The sequence below is a fragment of the Siphateles boraxobius genome, unplaced genomic scaffold (genome assembly GCF_051911475.1).
Source record: "Siphateles boraxobius isolate OS27281-9 unplaced genomic scaffold, OSU_SipBor_1 33, whole genome shotgun sequence".
NCBI lineage: Eukaryota > Metazoa > Chordata > Actinopteri > Cypriniformes > Leuciscidae > Siphateles > Siphateles boraxobius.
This window is the reverse complement of record NW_027508953.1, coordinates 8,880,275-8,907,952: the sequence shown is the minus strand read 5'-3', so window position 1 is coordinate 8,907,952 and position 27,678 is coordinate 8,880,275. Positions and strand designations below refer to the sequence as shown.

Genomic DNA, 27,678 nt, shown 5'->3' with positions numbered 1-27,678 from the left:
AAAATTAAGACTGTTAAGATCCAGCGCTAACAGTGCTGCCACAACGACAGTTCCATGATGTTTAATATGTATCGAGAAAGCAAGTTAAATTAACTGGAAAGTTAATGAATGACTTCATTGCTTTCCCTTCAACTTTTTTGTGTTAAATTTTAAGCATCTGTGGAAGAAACATTCAACAGATGGAAGAATTTTAATGTTAGATCTGTCTATTAAATCCTAAAAGCTAATAGATAATGGTTTTCTAGTCATAGCCAGACCTTTGACTAAATGGCAAAAGGTCTGATCTACATCACAGCTTATTCTGGCCCAGAACCGCCGATTCAGACAGAAAGGGACTGAATGATCTGAATGACATATAATGCAACAGATCGCAGTTCAACAATAATAGGCCACAATGGAAAAAATAAATAAAACAACAGCACCCGAGAACAGTTGTACAAAAATTGGTGAAAAATGTGTATAGAAAGTGTATAAAATTTTTGTTTGTAAAAGTAATGTTTTTTTTTCCACAGACAAAACTCAAACAAAGCATCAAACAAATATAGAAAAGGAATACACTAACTTTCGAAAGTTGGGGGTCAGTAAGGCTTTATGCACACCAAAGCTGCATATACTTTATTTGATCAGAAATACAGTAAAAACAGTAATATTGTGAAATATTATTACAATTTAAAATAATTATTTTTGATTTCATAATTTAAAATGTAATTATGCCATGTAAATGGAGATCTTTATTTTTATCTCGCTCTATATTATTTTATCTGAATTTGTATCTGTATTGCCATGATCTAACAAAGACTTATTTCATTTAAATCCCACTTTGAGTGCCTTGGACTACTATTTTTTTTTTATTATTAAATTGAATATCCCTTATCCAACACCGCACCAGTAAGTTCAACATGATACACATGTAGCACCCTTTACTTTTATTTATCCTGGCAAACTTTGGCAAATCCACTGAATATTTCATACTTATAAACACAACTTTTTTTCCAGGCCGGCTGATTAAAGAACCCTTTGTGCCATGACTCCAGAAAGTTGTGTGTAGTCAGCCAATCAGATTAGAGCTTGCCAGATTGAGAAAGTTCTGTCCAGTTTTGTGTGTAATATGCATCAGGCGGTCTCTGTCCAGTCCGTGGGTGTACAGACATTGAGACTAATGGCTCTCTAGTGTATTTGCAGAGACCCAAACCTTAGTGGTTCTGAAAAGATCTGCTGAAACATCAAGTGGTGCTTCAAGCCCAGCAAGAGGCCACTTTTCAGCACTGTCATTTAGTTTTTATCATGCTGATATACAAATAGTCTGGACATAACCCCTCAGTTTTCAACACCATAGAGCATATGACAGGCCATCAGTATTTCTCAAACCTTGTGTTTTCCAAAGTCTTCATAGGGCTTCCTTCCTGCTGCCCTAAGAACACTATTGCATACGTACAACTCCTATATGCTAATTTAGTGAAAGAAATGGTCTTACATCATTCTGCAGACAACAAACATCATGCTAGCGATCGAAGATCCTTCTTTGGAGTTAAGATGTCAGATAGCAGATTATGGATAGTGGTTTCCTTAGGTTCCAGGCGAGGCTTAAGTCTTCATACATTCAGGCAGTTGAAATATAGTCCATACTGCTTAAACTAAGCAGAAACATGGACAAGTAGTTATGCATGGAGTGCGAGCGGGATTTTTTATGGGTTTGCTTGTCAAAATTATTACCTGTCATTTCTCCCCTGGCAAAATATAACACGTTTTAGCAAGCACTAACACGGCTCCCTGTGTCATAAGTTCGGATTGCATTTCTTCTAGATTGCAGCTTTAATGGACTCTGTCAGGTGTGGCATTCAGGGAGCTTGTCAACCACTCTCATTAATTTGATTTGAAACAGAGGCACTTTTCTACCAGCACAAAACCGTCATCCGTCATGCACTGCTGTCAACATGTCTAGTATTGAGGTTTTCTGAGGCTTTAGTTGTCTTATTATCATTGAAGATGTTCTTACTTCTTATTATATATTTGAATAAGCTGTCGGTGTGATGAAGGTACTTTCAAACTTCACAACCAACCACTTATCCAATACTTCAGTCTTCATTTACTGTTCACTCTTTCCTCTGATACGGTCCTTCTGTTGTTTTCCTTTGCTTCTTTGAGGAGGGGTTACAAACCCTTTTACTCATGGAAACTCTTACAAAAGCTGGCTGCGAGCCTGGCTCCTGGCCTTCACCAGCCGTAAGCTTTGAGGGGCCTCATTGCAATAAAGCACACTGACTTGGCCACTGCCGACGCAAGCCTGTGGCTTGAGCGCTGCCAGGAAGAGCGATCCAGCTCGGGCCGAGCCAAAGCAGTAGATCCTGCTGTAAAGGAGGGGGTCACTATGGGAACCGCTCCATACCACGTGACCCACGAGCTGGGTTCCCCATAAGAAACCACAACAAACTTTCCAATTGAGCCTGTGGGGCTGTTAAGAAATGTATTCAGGAGTGGTGAGCAGTTTGAAAATTCAGATCGTTGAGCAAGTACAGTGAGGACTTGTGAAACAGATTTATGCAAGATGGCAAATTAAAAAAAACACACAATTTTTCACCTAATACACTGTTCATTTGTGAGTATAAATAATAGAAATGTTGCCCATAAAGTGACAAGCATTTTAAACTTTAGTCCTGTTAATGAGTTATTAAGGGTGTCTTGACCCGTGCTAGTAATAGTCGATAGTGTTGTTCCAAACCTGTATGACTTTATTTCTTTTGTGGAGTACAAAATGAAATATTTTAAATAATGTTTCCACTATTTTTGCTCTGAAACAACACTGGCTCAATGTATTGACCCGTCACCTGAGAGAACCTGAGAATTATTTCCACAAAAGTAAAGGATGTCAGAATTTAAATTTTGGGCCAAACTATCACTTTAAATAATGTAATTTGTTGGGTGCTTACGTAAGAGTTTGAATAGAAGAGATTGGCTTGACATTGGTAGACACCCTCAAGTCGATGACTAATGGTATCATAATTTTGCTAACATTGTAGCAAAGGCCAAATACATCTTGTGGTCATACTTGGTTAGGCTAACATAGTTTTTGAGGAAGATATACCCTTGTGAGTCAATTATGAGGCTGGTCATTGCGTAGATGACAAATCCCAGTGTGATTGTGATCCCTGACCTGAGGTCTGTTTTTCTTGTCTTCTGCTGATTAAAACAGTTAGGACTACTGGGAGTTTTGCCGCTTGTAAGCCCTTAATGAGGCTAACAGTGCTGGTGGGATAATTGTTTGGTAGTTCCTTGTTCCCCCATTGTTTCCTGAAGGTAGAGAGCAGGCCAGGTCTCTGGGCTCTATCACACGGATCCAGCTGCTGCTTATCCTGGTCCAGCAGGAAGCAGGTTCTTGGATTACCTCACATCCACATATTCACTTCCCAGTCAGAGTCACAACAGCAATCCCAGAGATACAAGACCTTTATATCAGAGTTCAAGAGGTACATTTGTCAAAATAAAACAAAAATATAAGGAATATTTATTTATTTGTTTATAAGCTACTGTAAGGCCTCAATTTCTTAATTTAGTCAGAAAGATACATAAAATGTATCTGTGGTTGCTAAAATGGTCATTGGCTGTAATAAGGAAGAATCCTGAGCTTTTTGTCAGAACCAGTAAATGTTATGGAGCGTGGAATGGACTCTGGGTCGGATCTGATCTGAATTGTTTTGTTTTAAATATCAGTTCATGCTAGTGCTATTTTAGTATTGTTCAGGTATTATTATAGTTTTTAATAATATTTTGAATTACCTTTTATTTTTATATTTTCAGTTTTCTATTAACTATTTTGTTAACAACTATAATTGTAAGTTACTATTTAGTTTGAATTTATTTTTATTTTACTTAATTTCCGGTTAGTAATTTTAGTGCTAATTTTCATATAGCTTTTCATCTATTATTTATGTTTTGTTTTAATTATTTTTTTCAGCTTTATTTCAACCACAACAAAAAAAACCTTTTTTTAATATTTCTACGTTTTAACGATAATAACCCTGCTTCATGCATTCCCTGCGAATCGTACCCACGATCTTGGTATTGCTAGCACCTACTGTTTTTGGGCTATTGATTTAAAAACCCTCTACTGTTTTAGCCTGTTATTGAACTAGAAATGGCGTCTAACGCCCAGATTTCTTTTTCCATGCTGAGGGCTAATAAAAACCTGGCTGGCTAATGCATCGATTCATGAACTCCGTCTCTGTCGCACTCAATAAACTCTGTTTATGCATCATCTTCACTCCGAATTGTTTATCACGTGCTGAAATACCTCTTGAGTCATGCTAAGCTTATCGGGTTATGAAGGGTAAGTCTCGGCTATTCTTTGCCAACTCAAACAGCACCAGGCTGAAATCAAAAACACTTGTTAGATTGGTATGAAGCCCTAAGTAGCATCTCATATTGCAGCTTTATTATAGTGTATCCAGTCACTTATCACTTGTTGAAGTCCTTTCATTAGACTCCCCATTCGAAATGTGGCAGCAAATTGAGATGTATCCTATGGCAACTGCCAACAGTTTTCTTTTCAAGCCAACAGTGTACAAAAGCAGCATCGCAGTACATGAGTCACTAGCTGCTATCCTTAGCCAAAACCCCAAACCAAAATTGTTGACCAACAGAGACTTGAAAACAATCAAAGTTTCCTTAGGTCTAAATGTAAGTGCATGTGTCAACACCTACTGAGACTCTCTTTATTTACCATGAGCACTCCGAACAAGATGAAACCTCTTCAAATGTAATTTGTCATCTTGGCTCGAAATAAGAGCGTCCCTTGAGTCTCTCCGCTCAGCATAAATATCTTGATATCTTTGGATATGTTCACGTTTCTCTTTTGTACTCTCTTTTTTGGTATGCTCTCCCAAGAATGAGTTAACAAGAAATCTGTGTGTCCTGTTATTCACGCCAAGGAGGCACACGGTTCAAATGGATTTGGACGATCAGGTCAATGTAAGGTGAAACCCTGAGGGAGCTGTAAACAGTGAAAGATATGCTGCTCGCATTGAATCTGGTGCAATTTGAACACGTGGCGAATGTTGAAAAGTGTTAGTAGACGCTTCGTCATCGTAGAAAAGATTTTTATACCAAGACACAATAGGTCATGGCTATTAGAACTCACACGTTTGTACCACCAGTAATATTACCAGAGAAGAACCACTGACGTTCCATTGATTTACTTATACTTGATATATATAGACCGTTATAAATATAAGACCGGTTTAAATATAATATCATTCAAAAGTCGGTACGGGTTTTTTTTATTTATATGTTTTTGAAAGAAGTCTCTTATGCTCACCACGGCTGCATTTATTGGATTAAAAATACAGCAATAATGTGAAATATTATTACAATTTCAAATAACTATTTTCTATTTGAGTACACTTTAGTTTCTAATTTGAGAAACTAAACCCAAATATTTGCTTGTAGCTCTCTGGTTTGGACATTTTACCCATTTTTACCCTTAAAACTTGTGTCTGTCCCTTCAACTCATTCAGTAGTCTTTCACATCGAAAAGATGTTTTCTTTAGTGTCCCGCTCACCATAAAACTTTATTGCACGTGTGCAGTCCTGCAGATATTTCTTCCCAACCTCTTCTGTTTTGACAGTTGGGATCCTAGTGATTCAAGAGACCTGCGTTTTAATGTCCAAACTCCCATGGCAGTTGTCAGTGCTCGCCAAATTTTTCACGAAGATGTATTGGCGTAATTTACTCCCAACTGTCAAAGGTCCCTAATTGTTTCAGTATGGAGTGGTGTTTGTGTGGCATGTCCATGTGTGATTTTCTCCCCATAATTCAACCATCTCATTGATTCATTTCCTGTTCACATATTAGTGCTACTCAATCAGAACGCTACTGGCAGTAGCATATCATATGGGCTTATGCCCAAAGGAATATGAAATCTTAAGGGATTTTAATATTTATAAGGCTGGGAAAAATATTTCTCCAGCTTTACTGGCGCTTCGGTACATTTCAGAAGTTAGTGTTAGTGCATGTTAGTGGTTAGAGTTGTGATATTTTGAATATCAGGGGTAAATTTAAGTGTAGATTTTGGTGTTTTGTCAGCTGACGGTTTCCCGAGGCGTAGTCCTTTTAGTCTTTCAAGAAAGATCCTGTGTCAGTTTGGTGAAAAAGAGAAACCAGGAGACTGGGAAGAGGCCGTGTCAGGCCGGGGTCAGGTAGGCTGGGTGCGCCTCCCATCATGAGGAGATGAAAGACAGATTCGGCTTCATTGTTTAGAGGGAACGTCAGCATTCCGGACTCTTCTGAGTCCCTTAGGCAGTTTTGCAGTGGGAGCATGAAGACCATGGTTCATTTGCAGGGAATTCCTCAGCAGGCTTCCTGGTCTTGGCCGAGAGAGACACTTGAGGGAAGGAAATACACCGCCTTCAGCCACATGTCTCTTCTCAATCTCTCTCTCTGTCACAGCCTTTAGATTGTTGGGATTTTAAGGCTTACATGATTTTTAAGGGTCATTTAAGGATGTGACTTATACATTACTGTTCAAATATGACCGTAAAGGCATTTATGTTTCTATTTCAAATAAATGCCTTTGAACTCTCTGTTTATCAAAGTATCCTGAAAAAATTGTATCACGGTTTCCGAACAATATTTAGCAGCACAGCTGTTTTCAACATTAATAATAATAGGAAATGTTTATTGTGCAGCAAATCACCATGTCAGAGTGACTTCTGAAGGATCATGTGACTCTGAAGACTGGAGGAAGGATGCTGAAAATTTAATTTTTATTAAAATAGACTGTTATATAAAATTGTAATAATATTTCACGATATTACTGTTTTTATGCAGCCTTGTTGAGCATAAGAGACTTTTTACAAATACATTTTAAAAATATTTTACACGACACAATTTTTGTAAATGTATGTAAAATCCCATTATCTTGAATGCATGATGCTGATTGACGATAATGCTAATGTTATAAATAATTCCATTTAGGAACAGCAAAGGAGGCGTAAATTTCATGTTTGAACATGCATTTTTGTCCTTTTGCTTATGACTTCTATTATATATATATATATATATATATATATATATATATATATATATATATATATATATATATATATTATTTGACACAGAAAAGGTTAAGGATGTATAACTATGACTTTAAACCGTTTTATGCCGTTAGAAAGATGCAGAATTCTGCTGTGATGATATTCCTCACCACAAATGAGGAAGCACACACAGCTTGTCTAATAGTTATCAAATGCTTCCTGCAGGTGCGTGCGTCTGTGCTAAAGAATTCAAAGGCCAACTAAAGCAGTCTGCGGTGATCGTAAGGGAAGAGGAATGTGCTGTTTTGAAACAGATAGAGCAACCGATAGAGTTGCTATCTATGGCCCTTAGAGGTTTAAGAGCCGTTTGCAAAAAAAACGTGAAAGCGAATCGCTTTTCTCAGAGCTAAAAGGCTCAAATGTTTTGCAATAAAACCAGTGAAGGCTTGAAAACTGAAATACAGACATTTAGGGAAGGGTAATGTGCTGCGTGTTGGTCATACAATGCTCCCTATGGGCCTGAGAGTAAGATATTATGTCTACCGCTAATATGCTAACATGCTAACTCTAAGAGGCAGCCTCATCCGGTTTCCCCTGCTATCACACAGCGAGTGAGTGCCAGGCTGTTTGTGTAGCCTGAAGCCACGCTAAGTCACTTCCCATGCTCGGGCCAAAGAATACAGCTGACAGAAGGAGCCAGGGTCCTAGCGTGTGGGAAAATGCAATGACAGATAGAGGGCAGGAAGATAGCAGACGGCTGGAGTTGCAGGATCCTCCGTAAGAGGGCATGATATCTTCTGATCTTTCTTCCTTTCAGTCTCAGGGAAGCCACTCAAAGAGATTTGATATACTTTATTCATGTTATTTATATTGGCTGCTGTTGTGTTTGGGGTCCCAGATGCTGTTTATGTAGAGATTATAATTAAACTCTTATTTGACCTGTTAAATTATTTACTTTACTATGTTGCCCGGACCGAATTAAAATCGATCAAACTGACATTTTGTTTATAATCAGGTCTATTAGGATTTGCAAAAGAATGTAAAATGATCTTACAATTCAATTGGAAGTCAATAAAAATGTATATTATTTACTTCCTTAGTACATGTTTCATGTTTACATTTTTTTTCCAGTTGAAAATGAGTCACATCACAGAAGCAAAATGATTTGCTGATCAACATACTTTTGAATTTATTTTAGTCATATCAACCACCTGATGAGTGTACATAAACTGGCGTTCAGAAGTTTGGGGTCATTACGTTTTTTTTAAAGAAATTAATACTTTGATTAAAAAGGGACACGTTAAATTGATCAAAAGTAACCGTAAGCACTTCAATTATGTTACAAAAGATCTTTCTGTTGTTTTGAACTTTATATTTATCAAAGAATCCTGAAAAAAAAAATTGTATCACCGTTTCCACCAAAATATTAAGTTTTCAACATTGATAATAATATGAAATTAGCATATTAAAATAATTTCTGAAGGATTATGTGTCACCGAAAACTGGAAGTTGCTGAAAACTCTGTTTCTCTTTGTCATCACAAGAATAAATTACATTTTTAAATATATTAAAATAGCAAACAGTTATTTTAAATCGGAATAATATTTCACAATATTACTGTTACTATATATTTGATCAAATAAATGCAGCCTTGGTGAGCATTTCTTTCAAAAACATTTAAAAATCTTACCGACCCCAGACAGGGAAACAAAGGATAATTTTAGTGCTCTGTTACAGACGAACAATACATCATCTTTATAAATCGTCCACATATAATAGATGTCTGTGACATACATCTGCAACCAGGGCATGAAAAAAAACATTTTAAGAACGAACAGTAGAAGTTGCATTTAGCAATATTTTCCTGTGCTCATACAATTATTTGTTTTGGGTGTAGCCTAAAAGTAACATGATTTCCAATTGCATTCACAGTAAATGAAATCATCAGGAACGATCTCTCCAGCATCTCCGTGCACAGCCATGCATAGCAGCCGAGGGTCCCTCTGAGAAGACCACGGCGATCATGAACTCTTCAGCATACCAAATTTCATACAGAAGATCTGAATCTGCAAGTCCTGACTCTGATAACACCGATTCAACAAACAAACCTTGTGCACTCGGAGTTCCACTTGATGCGAGGCCGCCAGAACTAACCGAACCTTGCTTGTTTTATTTCCACGGGGGACCTGGAAACCAGCCTGAAAAAAACAAAAAAACAAGTGCACTTCACTTCAGAATTTATCAGCACATCCTGCTGAGACGGAGCCGTGTGCTGTTGTGGACCAAGTTGTCTCTCCTTTTGCTTTCCTATTTACTCTCTTGTACACGATGTAGCTTTTTAAATTATTACCGTAAGTGCAGTTTGACATCTTTCTCCATCCACGACCATGTGCATTCACAAATCAGAGTAATTTTGCAGGCCAAAAGCCAGGCGTACAGTTGACGCATGCACAATTGTAAATTATAACCTAAACTTTTTTTGTTTTTGTTTTGGATGCATGCGTATGTGAATGCAGCTGTGCACTTCTGAAAACCCACTTTGTCAGTTTTTGTTACATTTCATCATCCAGTGGCACAAATACGTATGGTTAAATGAAGTATCTGTTCCTCGTGAAGAAGAAAACATTGACGACTGCCTTTAAGGAGACGTTTGGTCGAATATCATTTTGAAGCCTTGACCTATTTGTAAGCCCGAGCGGCCTTGTTGATTTGCCTTAAGCTTACGCCAAATTGTGGTTTTGTTCATCATTTGACAGCAGATGTCTGTGCTTATCTCTGAATAGCCATTCCAATGTTTATAGCTTTTTAATATCAGGTATGATATGTACTTGTTGACTGGAATTTTTATGAATAGAATAGAATTATTTATTTGGAGTGAGCTGGAATTAATCACATGCAAGCCATAAGGGAATATAGTAATTCTGTCCCCTCTACGGTCACGATGGTAGCAAAGTTTGTGACAAGAATGACTGGACTGGCATTTGTCAACCATCCAATATTATACTAGCAATTTTTCAAGGCAGGATAATGGTTTCCGGTTAGGCTACGCTCTCTTGAACTGCCTTTAAAACAGCAGAATATATGTTTCACTATAACTGCCTCTATGACCTGATGGTTTACTGCACTGTGCCTTAAAGTGTTTATTAAGCAGGAATACTTTTATATATGTATTTGTCCTCTCTAATTATAAACGTAATGCATGTGTCTCAGCATATAATGAGATTTTCGTACAGGGGGTTTTACTTCCTGTACATTGTATCCTGTCTGTAGGTTGTTAGGTAATGTATGCACTTTAATTTGTATTTTTCTGTACTGGGATCTCAGAAATACCACATATTGTTTTGTTGTTGTTGTTGTTCTTTCTTGACAATCAGACCTAACATGATATATTCTTCCGCAAGGTATCAATGACAACAACAGAGTTTTTCTTGCAAGTATATGTATTCAATTACCCATGCTTGTTACATTTCTACGGAGCATTTACATTTCAGTACCAAAATATGCACAATAAATTCATGCTTTGTTGGCTCTTTTAGAGTTGTGTATAGTTGAATGGTGTAAAAATATGCATACAAATATACAGAAAGTACCAGTTGTCACAATGTCTGTCTCAGTAACCATAAGATTTGTATATAAACTGATTCAAAAGCCTGTTAAAATACAATATTTCTTTGTCAATTACTCCTCAAACCTAAGTTTCAATATTTTGGTAAGACTTTAGTTCAGGGTCCAATTCTCAATTTAAACTAGTTGCTTATTAGCATGCATATTACTAGGGTATTGGCTGTTTATTAGTACATTTAAAGCACATATTAATGCCTTATTCTGCATGACCATATTCTACATCCCTTAATCCTATACCCAATACCTAAACTTAACCACTACTTAACTATTAATAAGCAGTAATTATGAGTTTATTAAGGCTAAAGTTGTAGTTAATAGTGAGAATTGGACCCTAATCTAAAGTGTGACTGATTTGTTTTTATTATTATCATTTTCTATAGCTGTTGGGTAACAAGTGAACAAAAAACAACACTGAAATGCATTCGATAGGAGGAGTCAACTGTAATGAACTGAGATTTTAACTGCAAGGTGTCCTTAATATTTCATGAATATCGGGTTGTCACATGTTTTTAATGTTCTGAATATATACAATTTATTACTTCCAATTTTTTTTGGACAAAACATTGGTTTGATATTTTGATTACCTTTGACATTCTTTTTGGTGTTTCATGAATTGTATTTCTATTTCAAATATCTCGTCATATTATAGGCCTACTGTTTAAATTTAGCTGAAAAGCTAAATCATTATTTAATGACAACTTTCCCCATATGTTGGCCACTATCGGGGCATTTTGTCACAAAAGAATGTTTTGAATGTGCCTTCAAATTTCTGATTACCATTTTTTTTAAATAACACTTACCATGCATATAACACATACCCAGCTTTGCAACTTTAATATGCGAGGCTTCCAGTAGCCTAGCATCCGCTATTTTAGCTGTAGGCCCAAACTCTTTTTTTTATTGTTATATATTATTCAATTAATTATTATAATCCTAAACATAGCATAAAAAGTTTTACCATTTAGGCTACTGCACTGTTATTAATACCTATAGCAGCTAATGATTTCTGCACATTTACAGAAAACAGGGATGGATGAAGTAACTGACCCGCTAAGAGAAATATTCACTCGAGTAAAACGTGTGAAAAGCCTCTGTTATGACAGGAGACTGCTAGTAATTGATATTGTCATGAAATGACAAAAGACTTCAAGATGTTTCTTACTGGTCATAGAGAATGAAAAACGGAGATGATTTATTTGAAAACGTCTTTTGTCCAAACTTTTAAAGAGTATAAAACACTGACCCAATGTTCCGTTCCACAGATCTAGTTTCAACCCTAGTCACAACGGCTCATTAAAAATGCGGCCGCGTCGTCAGAAAAGGAATCGTGAAAAATGCGCAAGATCTCTTCCCCATGTGCGCAGGAGAGCTGAACTTCCAGAGTAACTAATGGGTCAAAGTAGAAGCAGCTGTTGCATCCAGGCTTTAAGCCAAGCACCCTGTGACACCTGCTAGGCAGACAGGAATATTTCCCAATGGTTTGAATCCCCGGTCACACATAGCCATGGTGACAACGCACAGTCAGGGTGGGGTGTGTCATCAAAGTCAGTGCCTACAAATAGCCACTCTATTAGTAGGCGGACTGTGTGAGGATTGTTAGAGAGCCAAGAAGAAGAGTGGCCTTTACTAACAGTCTCAGTTATCGTTGTGTGAAAACTGTACTGATGAGCGAACAACTTGGAGTCTTAAAACTAACAGATGTGAGCTTCACATCCCAATATATAACTGTCATCCTCCCATTATCTTCTCTCTCCCTCGAGAAGATAATGGATCAAAGCAAGATGGAGGCTGTTCCTCCCAGACTGTCATCTGTCTAGTGTATTAGGTATTCAAACGTTTTGATGCCACAGACTCCTAAATATGAGTAGGCCTATCTTTCGAGGGACCTCTTACTTAATCATTTATAAATGTATACAGTAAAAAAAATGCTATAAATATATGTATAATATTGTGAGGAAAATCTTTTCTTTTCTTACTTTCTATTAAGTTGACACGGTTTATTTGTGTATAAATATACAGTTTATATTTACTCGCTAATAAACCTGTAGAGAAACAAACTTTGATAAACTAAAGAGCCATGTTAAAAGTTATATTTTTGACAAATGTTAAGGCCCTTTCACACTAAAAGTGAAACCAATCAGGCTGAAGGAAATGCAAATTCACACCTGTACAGTAGAAGGTGCAGCTCAAAGTAACTTTGTCTCGCGCGCCATTCTGGATTGAAGAAGAATAGAACACAGGAGAAGTTCCTCTCACTTCAGCAGTAAATAAAAACACAAATGTCATGTTTAACTAAATTCACTTTTGCTTATTCGTGTTGTTTATTTGGATCATCAAATGTCAGCAAAGACGTTAATAAAGTGAGATTAAATACATTTTAACTATTTAATTATTGCATATTGTGTTTTCATTTTACTGTTTTATTCATTTTTATAAATGCTGAAGTGAGATGAGTAAATGCATGCTCAAATTTAGTCTACAATAAGCATAATTTTTACACCGTTCACTCAACTCTGCACTTACTCCTGATTCTCTCAACATGGGGACAGGAGAAGTGTCAGTCAATATATGGAAACTTCTGTTGCTTAATGTGTTGTGAATTTAAAAGTATTACTATCAGGGGTAGAGTTAGTTCTGGCAGGTCACGTAGTCAAGCTCGAGAGTCAGCTGATACCGGAATACGATGCCTATACTGTATTCATATAAAAGCTCTTTCAGTTTGCTATTAGCCTATACAGCCATCGTCTTCCTCAGGAGCTAATTACCCTCCTTTATCCTCAGCTCCTCGTCCAGTCAGGATTTGGTATTCTGATTCCACTGTGAAATGTTGTACATTAAAATATTGGCATTAATGATATTTTCAATAAATTCATGTTGGTTCTGTTCTGTTTACCCTAAGGGGGGTTTATTGGTGCTCTTCCTGCTCTTATCCAGGCTACATGTAGGCTAGGCTATGCGCTGGTAGTTCTTGCCCAGAACAGAACCATACCGCAATCCAAACTATGCTAATTGTCAATCGTATTTGACGATAGTGGTCGTGACAGAATGACTAGTTACTTGAAAAAAGTAGCCTAATATGATTACGTAACTCGTATTACTTTTAATGCGTTACCCCCCAACAGTGCTTATTTATTTTAGCATAATAATTTGTTTTTTTAAAAGACTTTAAATTGTGATATTGCCGCACAAAACAATAAATCCATAACACTGCAGATTATTAAGCTTCTATCAGCTCAATTCAATGACTTTGAATACTGAAAAGAGACTAATATATCACTTTTTTCCTGTTGAAATTATGACAAAAAGATGAGCTTGTTTTGCATTTTTATTAAACTAAGTCTGTCAATAGGCTACATTTAAATACACATGTAGAATCATGAACATTGTTTACTGCCTTAACAGGTTGTTCCGTTTTTTTTAAGGAAAGAAAACAAAATAAGTCCTGTTGTTTTGATACAGAAGTTCTCTGCAGGATTTTATTTCTTGACACAATTCTTAAAACATTAAAACTTAAACTTAACTAAACTATAGTATTTTAAAGGCAACTCAAGTAAATATTTATATTGGGAAATTCATTAGAATTTTTTTAGATCACTTTATACAATTGTTGAGGGGACTAATTAAAAAACCTTCCTGATTTTTCTCCATAGTGAGAAATCCAATGCATGTTATGTTTCACTTATACATTCTGAGAGATTTTACTGCTAAAAGATAAAAAATTAATAATTAATCATTTTAAGGGCTTCTGAAAATAGCTTACTGATGTCCCCTAGTAACCCTCTGCTCATGGGTGAGAAGAACTGATCTAAATGAACTATTCACTGTAGACTGTTACCGCCCCCTAGTGGACATTTGATGATTCTGGCAAAACTGGCATTGAAAATAGTTCTCCTATTCATGAAACCATGTAAAACATTTTTTAAAGATGTTAAAAAAATGGACAAGCCAGCAAATAAAAATATTAACAATAAAAGTCAGCATAAAACACTTTACAAACATTGCAAAAAAAAAAGTCAGCATAAAAAAAACTTTACAAACATTTTAATGTAATAAACATATCTGAATAGCATGCGAAAACAATTGGCATTGAAAGCAAGATTATTTTACCTTAATTCAAATATTTGATATTAGTTTTAAACAATTTCCTTTTCTGACTAAAATTCTAAAAGAAAAGAGTAATATTTTACATATGCTCAGCAATTAAGTATAATATTATTAATATTATTTACAGATCCCATTTCTCATTGACAATTAGAGTTACATGGGTCACCTGAGGTGAAAAATTCAAATACATTGACCAAAGGAAACATAGTCACTGCCCCCAACATTGAGCCTAACTGCACTACAGCTCCACACCACACAAGAGCGCTGTGGCCTTCATCTCGCAAAATGACAGCAACAATCACCTTTACGTAGGATAGGACGAAAATAAAAAAGAACCACGCCAACACCTGTGAAACAAAGTATTACTTAATATACAAAAAGAAACAATAATAGATCAAGCAAATATGCTTCATATAAGATATAAACAAGTATTGGTCCCCAATACTCACAATAATGACGGCTCCAGAGGTCTCATTAACTAGCAGTGGACAGGGACTCAACACAGCCATGCTCATAATGAAAACTCCAATTAGAGAGCCAATAGAAGTGAGAACTCCCATCAGCACTAAAGACCTGTTCAGCATGTAACAAAGAGTTGTTAGTTAATTGTGTTAATATAGCCAAAATGTGCAAATTCAAATCTATCTATCTATCTATCTATCTATCTATCTATCTATCTATCTATCTATCTATCTATCTATCTATCTATCTATCTATCTATCTATCTATCTATCTATCTATCTATCTAAGTGGTAGATATGGTGTTACTGCAAATAGGCCAAACTGAAATCCTTGGATGAATGGAGAATGGCACATCATCTGGACCTTTTGATTTCCGTCTATCACTGATTTAGCAAGTTGTATATGAACATGACTAAGAAAACTACACTTTTTGAGTAAGCATGTGTTGGCCGACTTAAAGTTGTTAACTCTTCATCCTCTGACAAAGATTGGAACTTCACTGTAAACCCTAACGCTCAAAATAATTAATTGGCTTGAGTAGGACAAACTTAAATTAAACTAATTGGTTCAGTCACATTAACTTTAATGAGTATTTTGTACTTTTTCTTTCAAGTTCACAGAACTGATATATTTTAAGTAAACTGAACTTAAACTAAACATTGTTTTGAGTTTAATGAAATGAATGCTTTTAATTTAGACCAGCTTAAGTTTAAGTGAAACTATAGGCTTGGATTTCTATTTCCCAGCATGCGTTGCCCATGGCACTCGAAAGGGAGTGTAAATGCTAACATTAAGAGTAATATAAGGGTTTTTTTGTGTGTGCAAGATTAATTTTACGTGGGAGATTTAGTAGTGATTAATGTTTTGTTATGCTAATTTAGAAGAATTTCTGTTCATGTTGGTTTTAGGAGAGTTACGAGTTTAGGCTTGGTTTGAGAGCAAGTATACGATAAAAGCTTAATATTGCTGCACTGACACAGCACGTGTTGTTCCCTGCTATTGTTAACATGTTAGCAAGTTAGCATTTATTGAACTTGCTTGTTAATAAAAATTTTCACATTAAGGTTACATGAAAGTTTAAGTTAATTGTATGGATTAGTGTTCTAATATAAAGTAAAATGTAGGAGTACAAAATAAAGATCTGCCTGTTCTGCTTACCTAAACTTTGAATTTCTTAACCTAAATATTGAAGCAACTGATTGCCTTAACTGTTTTGAGTTGTGCCAACTTATTCGGGTTTACAGTGTGATTGGCTGACGTTAGACCTTGTGCAACTTCGGTTCCCTAATGAAAAAACAATTGAGTATGAGTATACTACAATAATGAAATATCCAAATTAAAAACATGAATAAATTCATAGTAATCTCAGTCTAAATTTTAGGATCATTTTAAATTGGAATCAGCACGGAGCTAGAATCAAATTAAAACTAAATTCAAATAAATTAACTATCTGTCTGTCTGTCTGTCTGTCTGTCTATATTTAAAACCTTTAGCCTTTCTCAAGCCAACATCCAAGTTTGTTTTAATTTTAGTATATTTCAAAATCAATTCCTGTGATGGCAAAGCTTACTCCAGTCTTTAGTTTCACACGATCCTTCAGAAATCATTCTAATATCAATGTTGAAAACTTGATTTTAAACCTGATTTAAACTTTCATCATTATTTCATGTGCACATATTTGTTTGGGAAGTAGCCTTGTAAAAAGCATGATACAATCTTGTAGAGCTATAATATAATCATATATTGTTTAAAAGAACAAAGAAATCACATTACAACCAATGAAATCATTGTTTTTCAAGATGTAGCTCACCTTTGAGTGTAAATCATGGTGATGAAGCAAGCTATAGGATTGGCAACATTCGCCATAGTGGCTGACCAGTGATAGGCCTGGTCTCCATATGGTAAACATGCGTACGACTGCACTGACGGCAAGACAGTATTGGTCAGAGCGTTTACCCATGCTAGGATAATGTAGATGTACACTACTTGTATCCAAGTGTACGTCCCGGTCCCAAACGCGCTCCTGCGCTTCTCAATAACCTTTTGAGAACGCATCATTGGCTTCTGTTCAGATCTCTTGCTTTTCCTGTGGGATGTATGGTCTCCATTTCCAGTTGTGTTATTGGAGTGCTCTCGAGCCACAGATGGATGGTAGTTCAAAAGTAAGAACGCCACTAAACAAACCACCATCATAGCAGCCAGGAAGAAAAAGTAGGCTTCAACTGAAAAATTAGCTGGTTGGTAGTGAGGCACGAGGTAGTTAGCGTCTCTTTCAGACTCATTAAGATGTGTTTCATTGGATCTGAGTATTTGAGATGCATTTACACATTCCATCACACCTACACCCTGAACCATTGCCATTAAAGCTGGGACAAGACCGCTCAGGCCTTCCCCTATATAATAAGTCATGAGATACTCTGCCTTGAGCTGCGCCATGAAGGGAAGGAACGTCACAGAAGAAGTGCAGTCCACTATGGAGATGAAGAAGATGAGGAGCAGGAGAGGAAGGCTGCACTCCACACCGCGCACCACTACCGTCTCACTCCAGAAGAAAGCCAGGAAGAGGCTGGCAAGTATCCCGAAACCAACAATAAAATAAATAAGCGCCGTCTCGTTAAGATTTCCTGGGCGGAAGCGGTGCATTAATGTGACAAACAGAGGTCCGATATTGGCAATTTGGACAATAACAGAGAGGTAGGAGGGAAGGTTCCAGCCCTCAGGTACATGTGGAACGATTAAAGGAAGCTCCACCCACACACCACAGATGGTGACCCAGGAACCCATGCCAAACAGACTGGCCAAAACATGGGTGAGGATGGATATGGCCATGATGATTTAGATCAGTATCCCTCAGAATTCATAAACTACATGCCTTCAGGAAAGAAAAACGATACAATTAGTAACCAACAGAATCATTATTAATGGTATAGTTCACCCAAAAATGAAAATTCCTTCATTATTTACTCACTCTCAAGTTGTTCCAAACCTGTATGAATTTATTTCTTCTGCTGAACACAAAAATATATATATTTAGAAGATTCTCAAATAGTTGTTGGTCCCCATTGACTTTCATAATCCGCGTTTCCACCGCAGGAACTTTCCCCAGGAACTAGGGACTTTGAGGTGGTACTCCATGTGTTTACACCGCAGGAACCAGGGTCTAAATGAAGTTCCGGGTAAATATTTCCCCTTTCAAAAGTCCTTGCTCTTCCCTGCCGTAATCTTTCAGGGGTGGGACTCTGTTGCTGAACATGCTGATTGGTTGAGTTCATGCCGCATTTTGATTGGTTGACTCCACAAAGTATTTTATTTTAACCACCACCCTTAGCGGTGCCTGCAGTAACAGTTGTTTGCTACTCAAATAAACAATGGACTTTAAAAAATACAACCGATGGACCGAAGACAAGGTTCATGCTTTATTAAGCTTAAATCCAGCGGGAACTGTAAAGTAGCGCGCAGTTCATACATCACCGGACTATTTGCCTAATCGTCACGGTACTTTAGATTGGGGTGAAACATAGACAGGGTAAATTTACCCGGTAAATTCAGACTAAATTCGGTGGAAATGCGGCTATAGTATGGAAAAGAAAAATACTATGGAAGTCATTGGGGCCCAACAACTATTTGGTTACTGACATTCTTTTTGTGTTCAGCAGAAGAAAGAAGTTCATACAGGTTTGGAACAACTAGAGGGTGAATAAATGACAGCATTTTCATTTTTTGGGTGATTCCTTTAACCAACAGAATCTCATTCAATAATGAAAGCCATTATTTTTGCAACTCCACTTAGTGCCACTAGTGGAGTAGAAATTACACACTTCATCTTTAAATTCCAAATTTGGTGCAGTTAAGTTCTTTCAGGTGTAATGTCAGAAAGGTTCATGATTATGCCCTCAAGCAAAACGTTTAATCTAAGGGCACTCCAGGTGACCCTTCATTGAGTGCACTTTCACTTTGAACAAGAATCATCTGCTAAAGTGAAGTTATTCAGTAACATCTGTAGCGACTGGAGCATTGTATAACTAACACTGATGCTATGCCAATGTATTTTAAGAACAAAGTCAGGATGCATTTGCAGAAGGGCTATCAAAGTACAAATCAAAGTGCAGTTATAGCAGAGGGTTTGTAGGGACCATAGGTGGGATTGGGCCACACTGGTGTAAAAACTGTCATAGCAATAGCATTAAAACAATATACAGTACAGATGAATAGAAACTTTAAAATATATGAATGTATTAAGGAAATTTGAGCATTCAATTTCATGTCAGCCATGTAACCAGTGGCGTGCACAGACCTCCTCAGGAGCGGAAGGACCAAAAAGGGCAAAAAGAAAAAAAGAAGAGTTTTGTTTTTTTCTTTCTTTTTATCCTTTATTTCCTTGGGATTCTATTTTCTTTTTATCCTTTATTTCCTTGGCATTCTATGAAAATATGTTGATACAATTAGAATGCATAACACATCAAACGCAAATAGGGAAATTATTATAATGTTACTAAATATAATTTAGAAAACAACTTTTATGAATTTCGAAGCGTGACAACCCCACGGTTGCATGACTTTAACCATCACTAAGCTTACGATAACTCTTTCAGGGTACATTTACATGACAACGATGTACTAAAAACAGAAGTTTTCGCAAACAGACAACAACATTAAAAAAAAATCCCCTTTCACAAGGATTTGCGAAAATGACTAAAAACGCTGTATATTCAAAGCAAGCCCAGTAGTTGAGATGTCACGTTGTGAAGAAACACTACACGCCAATAGTACATGCGTAATACGCGTGCGCATACGTCACAGTTTTCAAAATCTTGCACTTTGAAACCCATTTTCAAAAGTTTGCATTTTCAGGGCCCCAAAATGCCATTGTCACGGAAATGAACGGCCAAAACGCGGCACCTCAGTCTTTGTTTAAAAACATTTTCCCTGAAAGTTAAAGTTAGAAATGTTTTCAAGAGCGCAATTGAAATCAGTATCACTTTACAATAAGGTTTCATTAGTTAAATTTGTTAACATGAACTAATAATGAACTGCACATCTACAGCATTTATTAATTTTAGTTAATATTAATTTCAGCATTTAGCCTAAAACATTAAAATCAAAAGTTGTAATTGTTAACATTAGTTAATGCACTGACTGTGACATGAAAAAACAATGAACAGGTGTATTATTATTAACTAATATTAACAAATGTAACACATGTGCTCATGGTTATATGTTAGTTAATACATGAATAATAAACAAATTAACCTAACTGTAAAGAGTTACTATGAAATAAAATATATAAATATATATAATTTAGAGTTGGACAAGGACTTAAGATTTCATTTCACTAGATGTAGTATTTAGCTAATAACACTTGCCTTGGATAAAAACGAATGACATTGTAAGAAATCGAGTTATACTTTTATTTTAGTTAAGCATAACCCGCATGCTGCCGCAACTTTTACAGTAGCATGGTAGGATAAATGTAACTTTTCCATATAAGCTTAACGTTCCTGGTGCTCCTGTAGTGTGAGACTCGTGGCTGCTGCCAAAAAACAAAATTTATATATAATCATTTATTTATTTATTTATTTATTATTGTAAGTGGCAATAGTGTATAAGTGTATTGTTAATTATTATACTATTAATAATAAATATTATGTACAATTATCAGAGAGAGGCACAATACATTTTGAGACAAAAGGGGCAGGGGCTTGCTTGAGCCTTATATAAATATAAATATATGCAACGATTATATACACAAACCTCTTTAAAGCAGATTTTTGCATCTTTTTGTCAACAGTGCTTGCATTTGTTGCCCAGATTACTTTTGAGAAAACGTTATAATCCTAATGAATGAATAAGCAATGTTTCTACCAGTCAAAATTGCATTGAACACAGTAAGCATTTTAATACCCGCAGAGTAAACTTCCCGTCATTCATTCCATGTTCTGTTGAACTTTAGCACTTTTGTGGAGTCTGTGGATGATAAGGTGATAACTGGACATCCCAGCTGCTCCAAGACATGATTAAATTATGCAGAAAATGCAGTGCTAGGCTACTTATTTTGCTGTTACTGTATTGTGACTTAGTTTATTTGTCATTTTGGAAAGCTCTTCTCTAAGTTTAGTTACAGCGGAACAATATTTGGTCACTGATTTATCAAAATTCATGATGATGTGTGTGTGGATAGTTTTGACATTCAATATTGACATATTCTGTTTACTTTGTTTCGAGGAGATGCGAGAATCATAAAGCAAGCACAGTTTATTAAAAAAGGCACAAACACAGTCACAGATAATCCAGTCCTGGAACAGAATATAATCCACACAAGGGAATCAGGAACATAATCCAAACAGAGAAAGCAGGAGCCCAACAATTTAGAACACACACATACAGGAACAACGACTGACAAAACACGACTGAAACACAAGGGTACAAATATGCAGGGAACACAAGGTCCCAGGGACAGGTGAAGGATATTCGTTACTATGGTAAACAACTATAGAAACTAACAAGGCAGGCAATAAAAAACAAAGGAAACAGGAACTAAACACAGGAAGACAGATCAGAGGAACAATGGAAACAAAACTGAACTTCAAAATAAGAGAGTCAATTAAACAAGTTCCATACAATTCACAGTGCAACTAAGCTATACAAAACTTGATTGTGATTATTATCGATAAGCAACAAATATTTATCAGGTAAAATATCAGATGTAACATACATATAGTAAGCAATGGTCCATTAATTATCCCGCATATAGAGCAGTTATTCTTTTATACTGATTATACTCATATATACTCATAATAAACTACATTGCCGGCAACATTTGAGTTCATTTTAATTTAATTATAAATAATGTTATTAACTTATGTGAATGTAAAATTAATAGAAATGAGTATGTAGCAATGAATAAAGTAAATAGAGAAGAAAAAAGTTCATAACGTGTAAAATCTGACTGGTACTCACATGATCTGAGGCTGATCATATGGACACAAAGTCCTGTATAAGGAAAGAAATGTGTCTTATATGCTCTGCATGAGTGGGTGTGCCCATTCTAGCCAACCATGGCACCTGTCTGTTGATGTTTTATTAGGGAAACGGATTACGGGATAATGTGTAATTTGTAGATGATATACGGTATTAAAATGGACGTATGAAAGTCAGAAAAACCTGAATCATACATTTTATAAAAATTCAACAGTATGTGTACTCTAGCATCATCCGTAGTTGCTGAGAGCTGCATGATTTCTGACAGCAAATGTAAAACACAATTTGCCTTTGATAGACAGACCAATCTCAGCTTCAGTAAAAGTTTAACTATGACCACGATGTTATGCAATAGTGTAGTAAAAAGGTGACTTAAAACAAGTGAATAGTTGACAAATACATAGTGTGGTCTAGTGTAGTTTATAGTTCAACTTTAGTTGTAACATATTTGTTTAAAATAATTTATTTAGTGTTGTTAACACTATTATTGACATGTACATTTTCCAAATAATTTTAATAACAGATTTTTTTATATATAATTGTATCATCCGCACTTTTTTATGAACTTACTGACACCAACATTAGTAACAACTAAAACAACTGCTGCAATAAATGATCATGGTTAATTGACTAAACACATGCAGGGACACACAGAAAAGTAAAGTAATCAGGAAGACCGAATGAAGATCTAGGATTTCAATATTAGGGGGGCTCAGCCACCGATGATGGTATGATTTTGAAAAATGTATGTAATATGCACTATATTGCCAAATGTTTTGGGACACCTGCCTTTACATGCAGATAAACTTTAATGACATCCCATTCCTCATCCATAGGGTTTAATATGGAGTTGGCCTACCCATTGCAGAAATAACAGCTTCAACTCTTCTGGGAAGGCTTTCCACAAGATTTAGGTTTGTGTTTATGGGAATTTTTGATCATTCTTCTAGAAGCGCATTTGTGGGGTCAGGCACTGATGTTTGACAAGAAGGCCTGGCTCGCAGTCTCCGCTCTAATTCATCCCAAAGGTGTTCTATCAGGTTGAGGTCAGGACTCTGTGCAGGCCAGTCAAGTTCCTCACTCATCTATGTCTTTATGGACCTTGCTTTGTGCACTGGTGCGCAGTCATGTTGGAACAGGAAGGGGCCATCCCCAAACTGTTCCCACAAAGTTGGGAGTATGAAATTGTCCAAAATATCTTGCTATGCTGAAGCATTAAGAGTTCCTTTCGCTGGAACTAAGGGGCCATGCCCAACCACCTCACACCATAATCCCCCCTCCACCAAACTTTACTTTATTTTGGCACAATGCAGTCAGGTAAGCATCGTTCTCCTGGCAACTGCCAGACCCAGACTCATCCATAGGATTTCCAGGCAGACTCGTCACTCCAGAGAACACGTCTCCACTGCTCTAGACTCCAGTAGTGGCGTTCTTTTACACCACTGCATCTGACGCTTTGCATTGTACTTGGTAGATTTAAAGCTTGGATGCAGCTGCTCAGCCATGGAAACCCATTCAATGAAGCTCTCTACGCACTGTTCTTGAGCTAATCTGAAGGCCACACGAAGTTGCGAGATCTGTAGCTATTGACTCTGCAGAAAGTTGGCGACTGTTCTGCGCGCCTCAGCATATTCTGACCTCGCTCTGTGATTTTACATGGCCAACCACTTTGTGGCTGAGCTGCTGTTGTTCCCAATTTCTTCCACTTTATTTTATACAACTGTTGCCATGTAAGTGATTGGAACACCTGAAATCAATAATTTGGAGGGCTGTCCCAATAATTTTGGCAATATAGTGTATTATAAGATATGCATGAACAATACAGTAGGTTCTACTCTATTTGTGTCTTAACAAGGACTGACTGTGTTGTAAGGGCATATACAAACACAGTGATGAAGTCAAAGGTAATCTTTAATAAATCTACAGGCAGGTAAATCAAAACAGAGAACAGCTTTCAACACATGTAACGTGACTCGACAACAATGAACAGAAACAGAGCAACTTAAGTATATGCAAACAAGGATAATTAACGACACACCTGAACTAAATAACGAAATCAAGTCAATAACCATGACAATCAGTTCAGGATGATGGTGCAAACTGAAAAAAACAAAGTCCAAATGGTGTGTGACTGTGGCAATATGAAGTCAACCGAACACTGATTTCATTATAGATCATTCTAAATAATCAGCTTATAATCATTAATACTTATTAAGAACATAGACCTTATATTACTAGATTGGCAATATGTTTAATCTGTCCAGTATTAAAGCATTACTTTTTTTGTTTTGTTTATATAAAAAAAAAAAAAAACAGCACATAAATATGTAATTCAAAGTTGCATCAAAACCACAATTGCCTTAACTCTAATGATAATAAATGTATGTCACAGCTGCTGGATCATAGTAGGATGAAATAGGCCTAACTCCACACATGATGCTTCTCTTTCTCTGTCATTCACTCTTATAAGCAGTTAAAATGCAGATATGAACACAACATGAAAATTAAATTAAAGTTTTCTTCACGAGTTTTGCTTTTGGATTTATTATAAAATGAATATTAAGGCAAATTTTAGCTATTTTATTGTAGCCTACTGAAGTATGAAGCAGGCCTATACCACGTGTAGAAAAAAAGGGGGCATACTATGCAGCCAAAAAAACCTTTTGCAGTTGATGATAAACTGTCCTGTATCGCTCCCCCATCATATCACGTGAACTGCATTTACAAAAAACAACTAAATAGAGGCAGATGCCATGACAATCTATTAATAAATGTACCTTTTCTCTGCTTCTGACGCTGCGGCTAAAGCTGCTGCGCAATGCGAAATGAAGAACAGACTGAATAAACGGAGCAATTCCAAGAGGATCCTCACACCATCGGTGCTCGGGCCCTAATAACGCAGACTAAAATACGGAGAGGGAGCCAACGCCTGCCGGCGTTTTTATATGAGTAAGGGGACTGACAAGATCAGGATTTAGTAATTAAACACACATTTTTATGTGGGCTGGATGGAACTTTAGGGGGGCTAATTGAAATCTCTCCTAATTTGGGCCTAATGGCACCCCAGAATTGTTTTCATACCAGCCACAACATTCTACTTTTGTTGAAATAACCATTTATTTACAAAGCTGTGAGACCTCATAACAATGACATATTAAAAAGGGCATAAGAACAAGTGAACAGAAAAAAATACCATATAATAGTTCTATGATGTCATAATATTTTCAGCCCCAATATCATTGAATACCTAAAGGGAAATTCTTTATATTTGTATAGCCTATTGAAAGTTTCCACAGCATGATGAAACTACTATGCAATATTAATACAACAGGTTTTAAATAAAGGCTTGCATTAGAGATGTCAGGAATGCATCTGAATTCTTATTTCAAAAATAATAATACATACATAAAATAAGTGATAACAGCAGCTGGAGAATGCATGAGATTAGTCGTAATTAAAATACTGGCCTCACATCTAAAATAATCAAAAAGGTAAAACATGGCAGCATCAAACATGGCAAATATTACTTAGACTACATTAACACAAAATTTTACCTGATTTTCCTTCATCAACAATGATCAGCTTGCTAATAAACAAATGCTGTGTATAATACTACATGGACGAAAACACATAGTATAAGTGTACTCATGGGCATAGTGTACATTGTAGCTAAAGATCACTGACTTTGATTCCTGGGCTAAACATATGCTGACATGCTGATATTGAGGTTTTCTGTTATAAAATCAGGCCTGCTCTGATTTCCAAACACAAATGTCTTGTCTTGGTGTATGAAAAGAATTAATCTGAGGTGTTCTCTCACACACACACACACACACACACACACACACACACACACACACACACACACACACACACACACACACACACACACACACACACACACACACACACACACAAAATGACTTATATTTGTCAACCACATATTCCTCACATTCTCAATGTGCCATCAGGTAACACAAAGATTTGCTATGTGATCAAGAGCAGCTCAGTTTGCATTGACATTAACTTGAAATGTCCTGTGAAGTGTGAAGGCATCAGCTTTACCATCTCTTCATCATCGATTCGGATTCGCACGGAAAGAGATACCTGCTATAAAGGCGTGTCGTGAATGTAAACTCAAGCGTTGAATTATTAACTGCAGACATCAATGCAGTCCTGGGCTCGCTGAAAGACCTGGTACACACTGACTAAAGGGAACATTGTAACGGCTCCGATAAGAGAGCCAGCCTGGATGAAAACTCCACACCAGAGCAGAGCTGCATGTCCTGCTTCATGAAGCAGAGTCCCAACTATCACCTTCAGGTAAGAGAACAAGCCAGTGAAGATGATCCAGGATATGATCTAAATGGTAAAAGTATTACAGGCTTCAATAAAAAAGATACAGTTTCATAGAATTACTGTATTTACAGATAGTTTGTGTATTATGTGTGGTAAATGAATGGGTGACTGTGGTCAGGAATGACTTTCTTTAGTGTAAATCAATCATTAAAGAAATGCAAGGAATATTCCGGGATAAATAGAGGTCAACAGCATCTGTGGCACATAGCCATTTACACTGGAAAACATTTAATTAGAAATAATATTAAATATTATATTACAAAGTTGGTATTATAATTAATTATATTATTATTATTATTTATTTTACTAAAAAATATCACTTTAATTTTTGTTTTAAATGCTTTAACAATTAAGCACCTATAATGGAAGTGTAAGGATAAAGTAATACAACAGTTGCCCCACAGTCTTCCATAGATTATTAATATATACAGGTGCTGATCATATAATTAGAATATCATCAAAAAGTTTATTTCAGTAATTCCATTCAAAAAGTGAAATTTGGATATTATATTCATTCATTACACACATACCGATATATTTCAGATGTTTATTTAATTTAATTGTGATGATTAAAACTGACAATTAATGAAAATCCCAAATTCAGTATCTCCGAAAATTAGAATATTACTTAAGACCAATACAAAAAAAGGATTTTTAGATTTATGAGCATGTACAGCACTCAATACTTAGTTTGGGCTCCTTTTGCCCGAATTACTGCAGCAATACGGCGTGGCATGGAGTCGATCAGTCTGTGGCTTTTCTCAGGTGTTATGAGAGCCCAGGTTGCTTTGATAGAGGCCTTCAGCTCTTCTGCATTGTTGGGTCTGGCGTATCGCATCTTCTTCTTAACAATACTCCATAGATTTTCTATAGGGTTAAGGTCAGGCGAGTTTGCTGGCCAATTAAGTACAGCGATACCATGGTCCTTAGACCAGGTACTGGTAGCTTTGGCACTGTGTGCAGGTGCCAAGTCCTGTTGGAAAATGAAATCTGCATCTCCATAAAGTTGGTCAGCAGCAGGAAGCATGAAGTGCTCTAAAACTTCCTGGTAGACGGCTGCATTGACCTTGGACCTCAGAAAACACAGTGGAGCAACACCAGCAGATGACATGGCACCCCAAA

General features: G+C 36.4%; 3 protein-coding genes across 5 annotated transcripts in view; 1 reads left to right on the top strand and 2 right to left on the bottom strand.

Moving 5' to 3' along the window:
* nfatc1 (nuclear factor of activated T cells 1) overlaps nucleotides 1-10,564 on the top strand; it is a 46,580-nt gene extending 36,016 nt beyond the window's left edge. For both annotated transcript variants that reach the window (XM_077195403.1, XM_077195402.1), the window contains exon 10: nucleotides 8,962-10,564. In XM_077195403.1, coding sequence (XP_077051518.1) covers nucleotides 8,962-9,017 — 56 coding nt within the window. In that variant the 3' untranslated portion in view covers nucleotides 9,018-10,564. The remainder of the gene's footprint in view (nucleotides 1-8,961) is intronic.
* Nucleotides 10,565-14,098: 3,534 nt separating this feature from the next.
* Nucleotides 14,099-22,198, bottom strand: slc52a3-2a (solute carrier family 52 member 3-2a). Its single transcript, XM_077195408.1, has 4 exons — nucleotides 22,177-22,198; nucleotides 17,030-18,091; nucleotides 15,207-15,330; nucleotides 14,099-15,104 (listed from the first exon to the last, which is right to left on the bottom strand). The coding sequence occupies exons 2-4, from the start codon at nucleotides 18,046-18,048 to the stop codon at nucleotides 14,895-14,897; spliced, it is 1,353 nt and encodes a 450-aa protein (XP_077051523.1). The 5' UTR covers nucleotides 18,049-18,091; nucleotides 22,177-22,198; the 3' UTR covers nucleotides 14,099-14,894.
* A 1,892-nt stretch (nucleotides 22,199-24,090) lies between these two features.
* Nucleotides 24,091-27,678, bottom strand: part of slc52a2 (solute carrier family 52 member 2) — a 15,286-nt gene continuing 11,698 nt past the window's right edge. The window contains exon 5 of one of the 2 annotated variants that reach the window (XM_077195400.1): nucleotides 24,091-26,559. In XM_077195400.1, coding sequence (XP_077051515.1) covers nucleotides 26,350-26,559 — 210 coding nt within the window. In that variant the 3' untranslated portion in view covers nucleotides 24,091-26,349. The remainder of the gene's footprint in view (nucleotides 26,560-27,678) is intronic. The other variant, XM_077195401.1, reaches the window with a different exon arrangement.

Bases quoted from the DNA above. Each gene is read 5' to 3' on its own strand.
- slc52a3-2a (XM_077195408.1), bottom strand. From the start codon at position 18,048: ATGGCCATATCCATCCTCACCCATGTTTTGGCCAGTCTGTTTGGCATG. The intron at 15,331-17,029 runs GTGAGCTACATC...CATGCTGAACAG, and splicing joins ACCATGATTTACACTCAAAG to GTCTTTAGTGCTGATGGGAG. The intron at 15,105-15,206 runs GTGAGTATTGGG...TTTGTTTCACAG, and splicing joins CCTCTGGAGCCGTCATTATT to GTGTTGGCGTGGTTCTTTTT.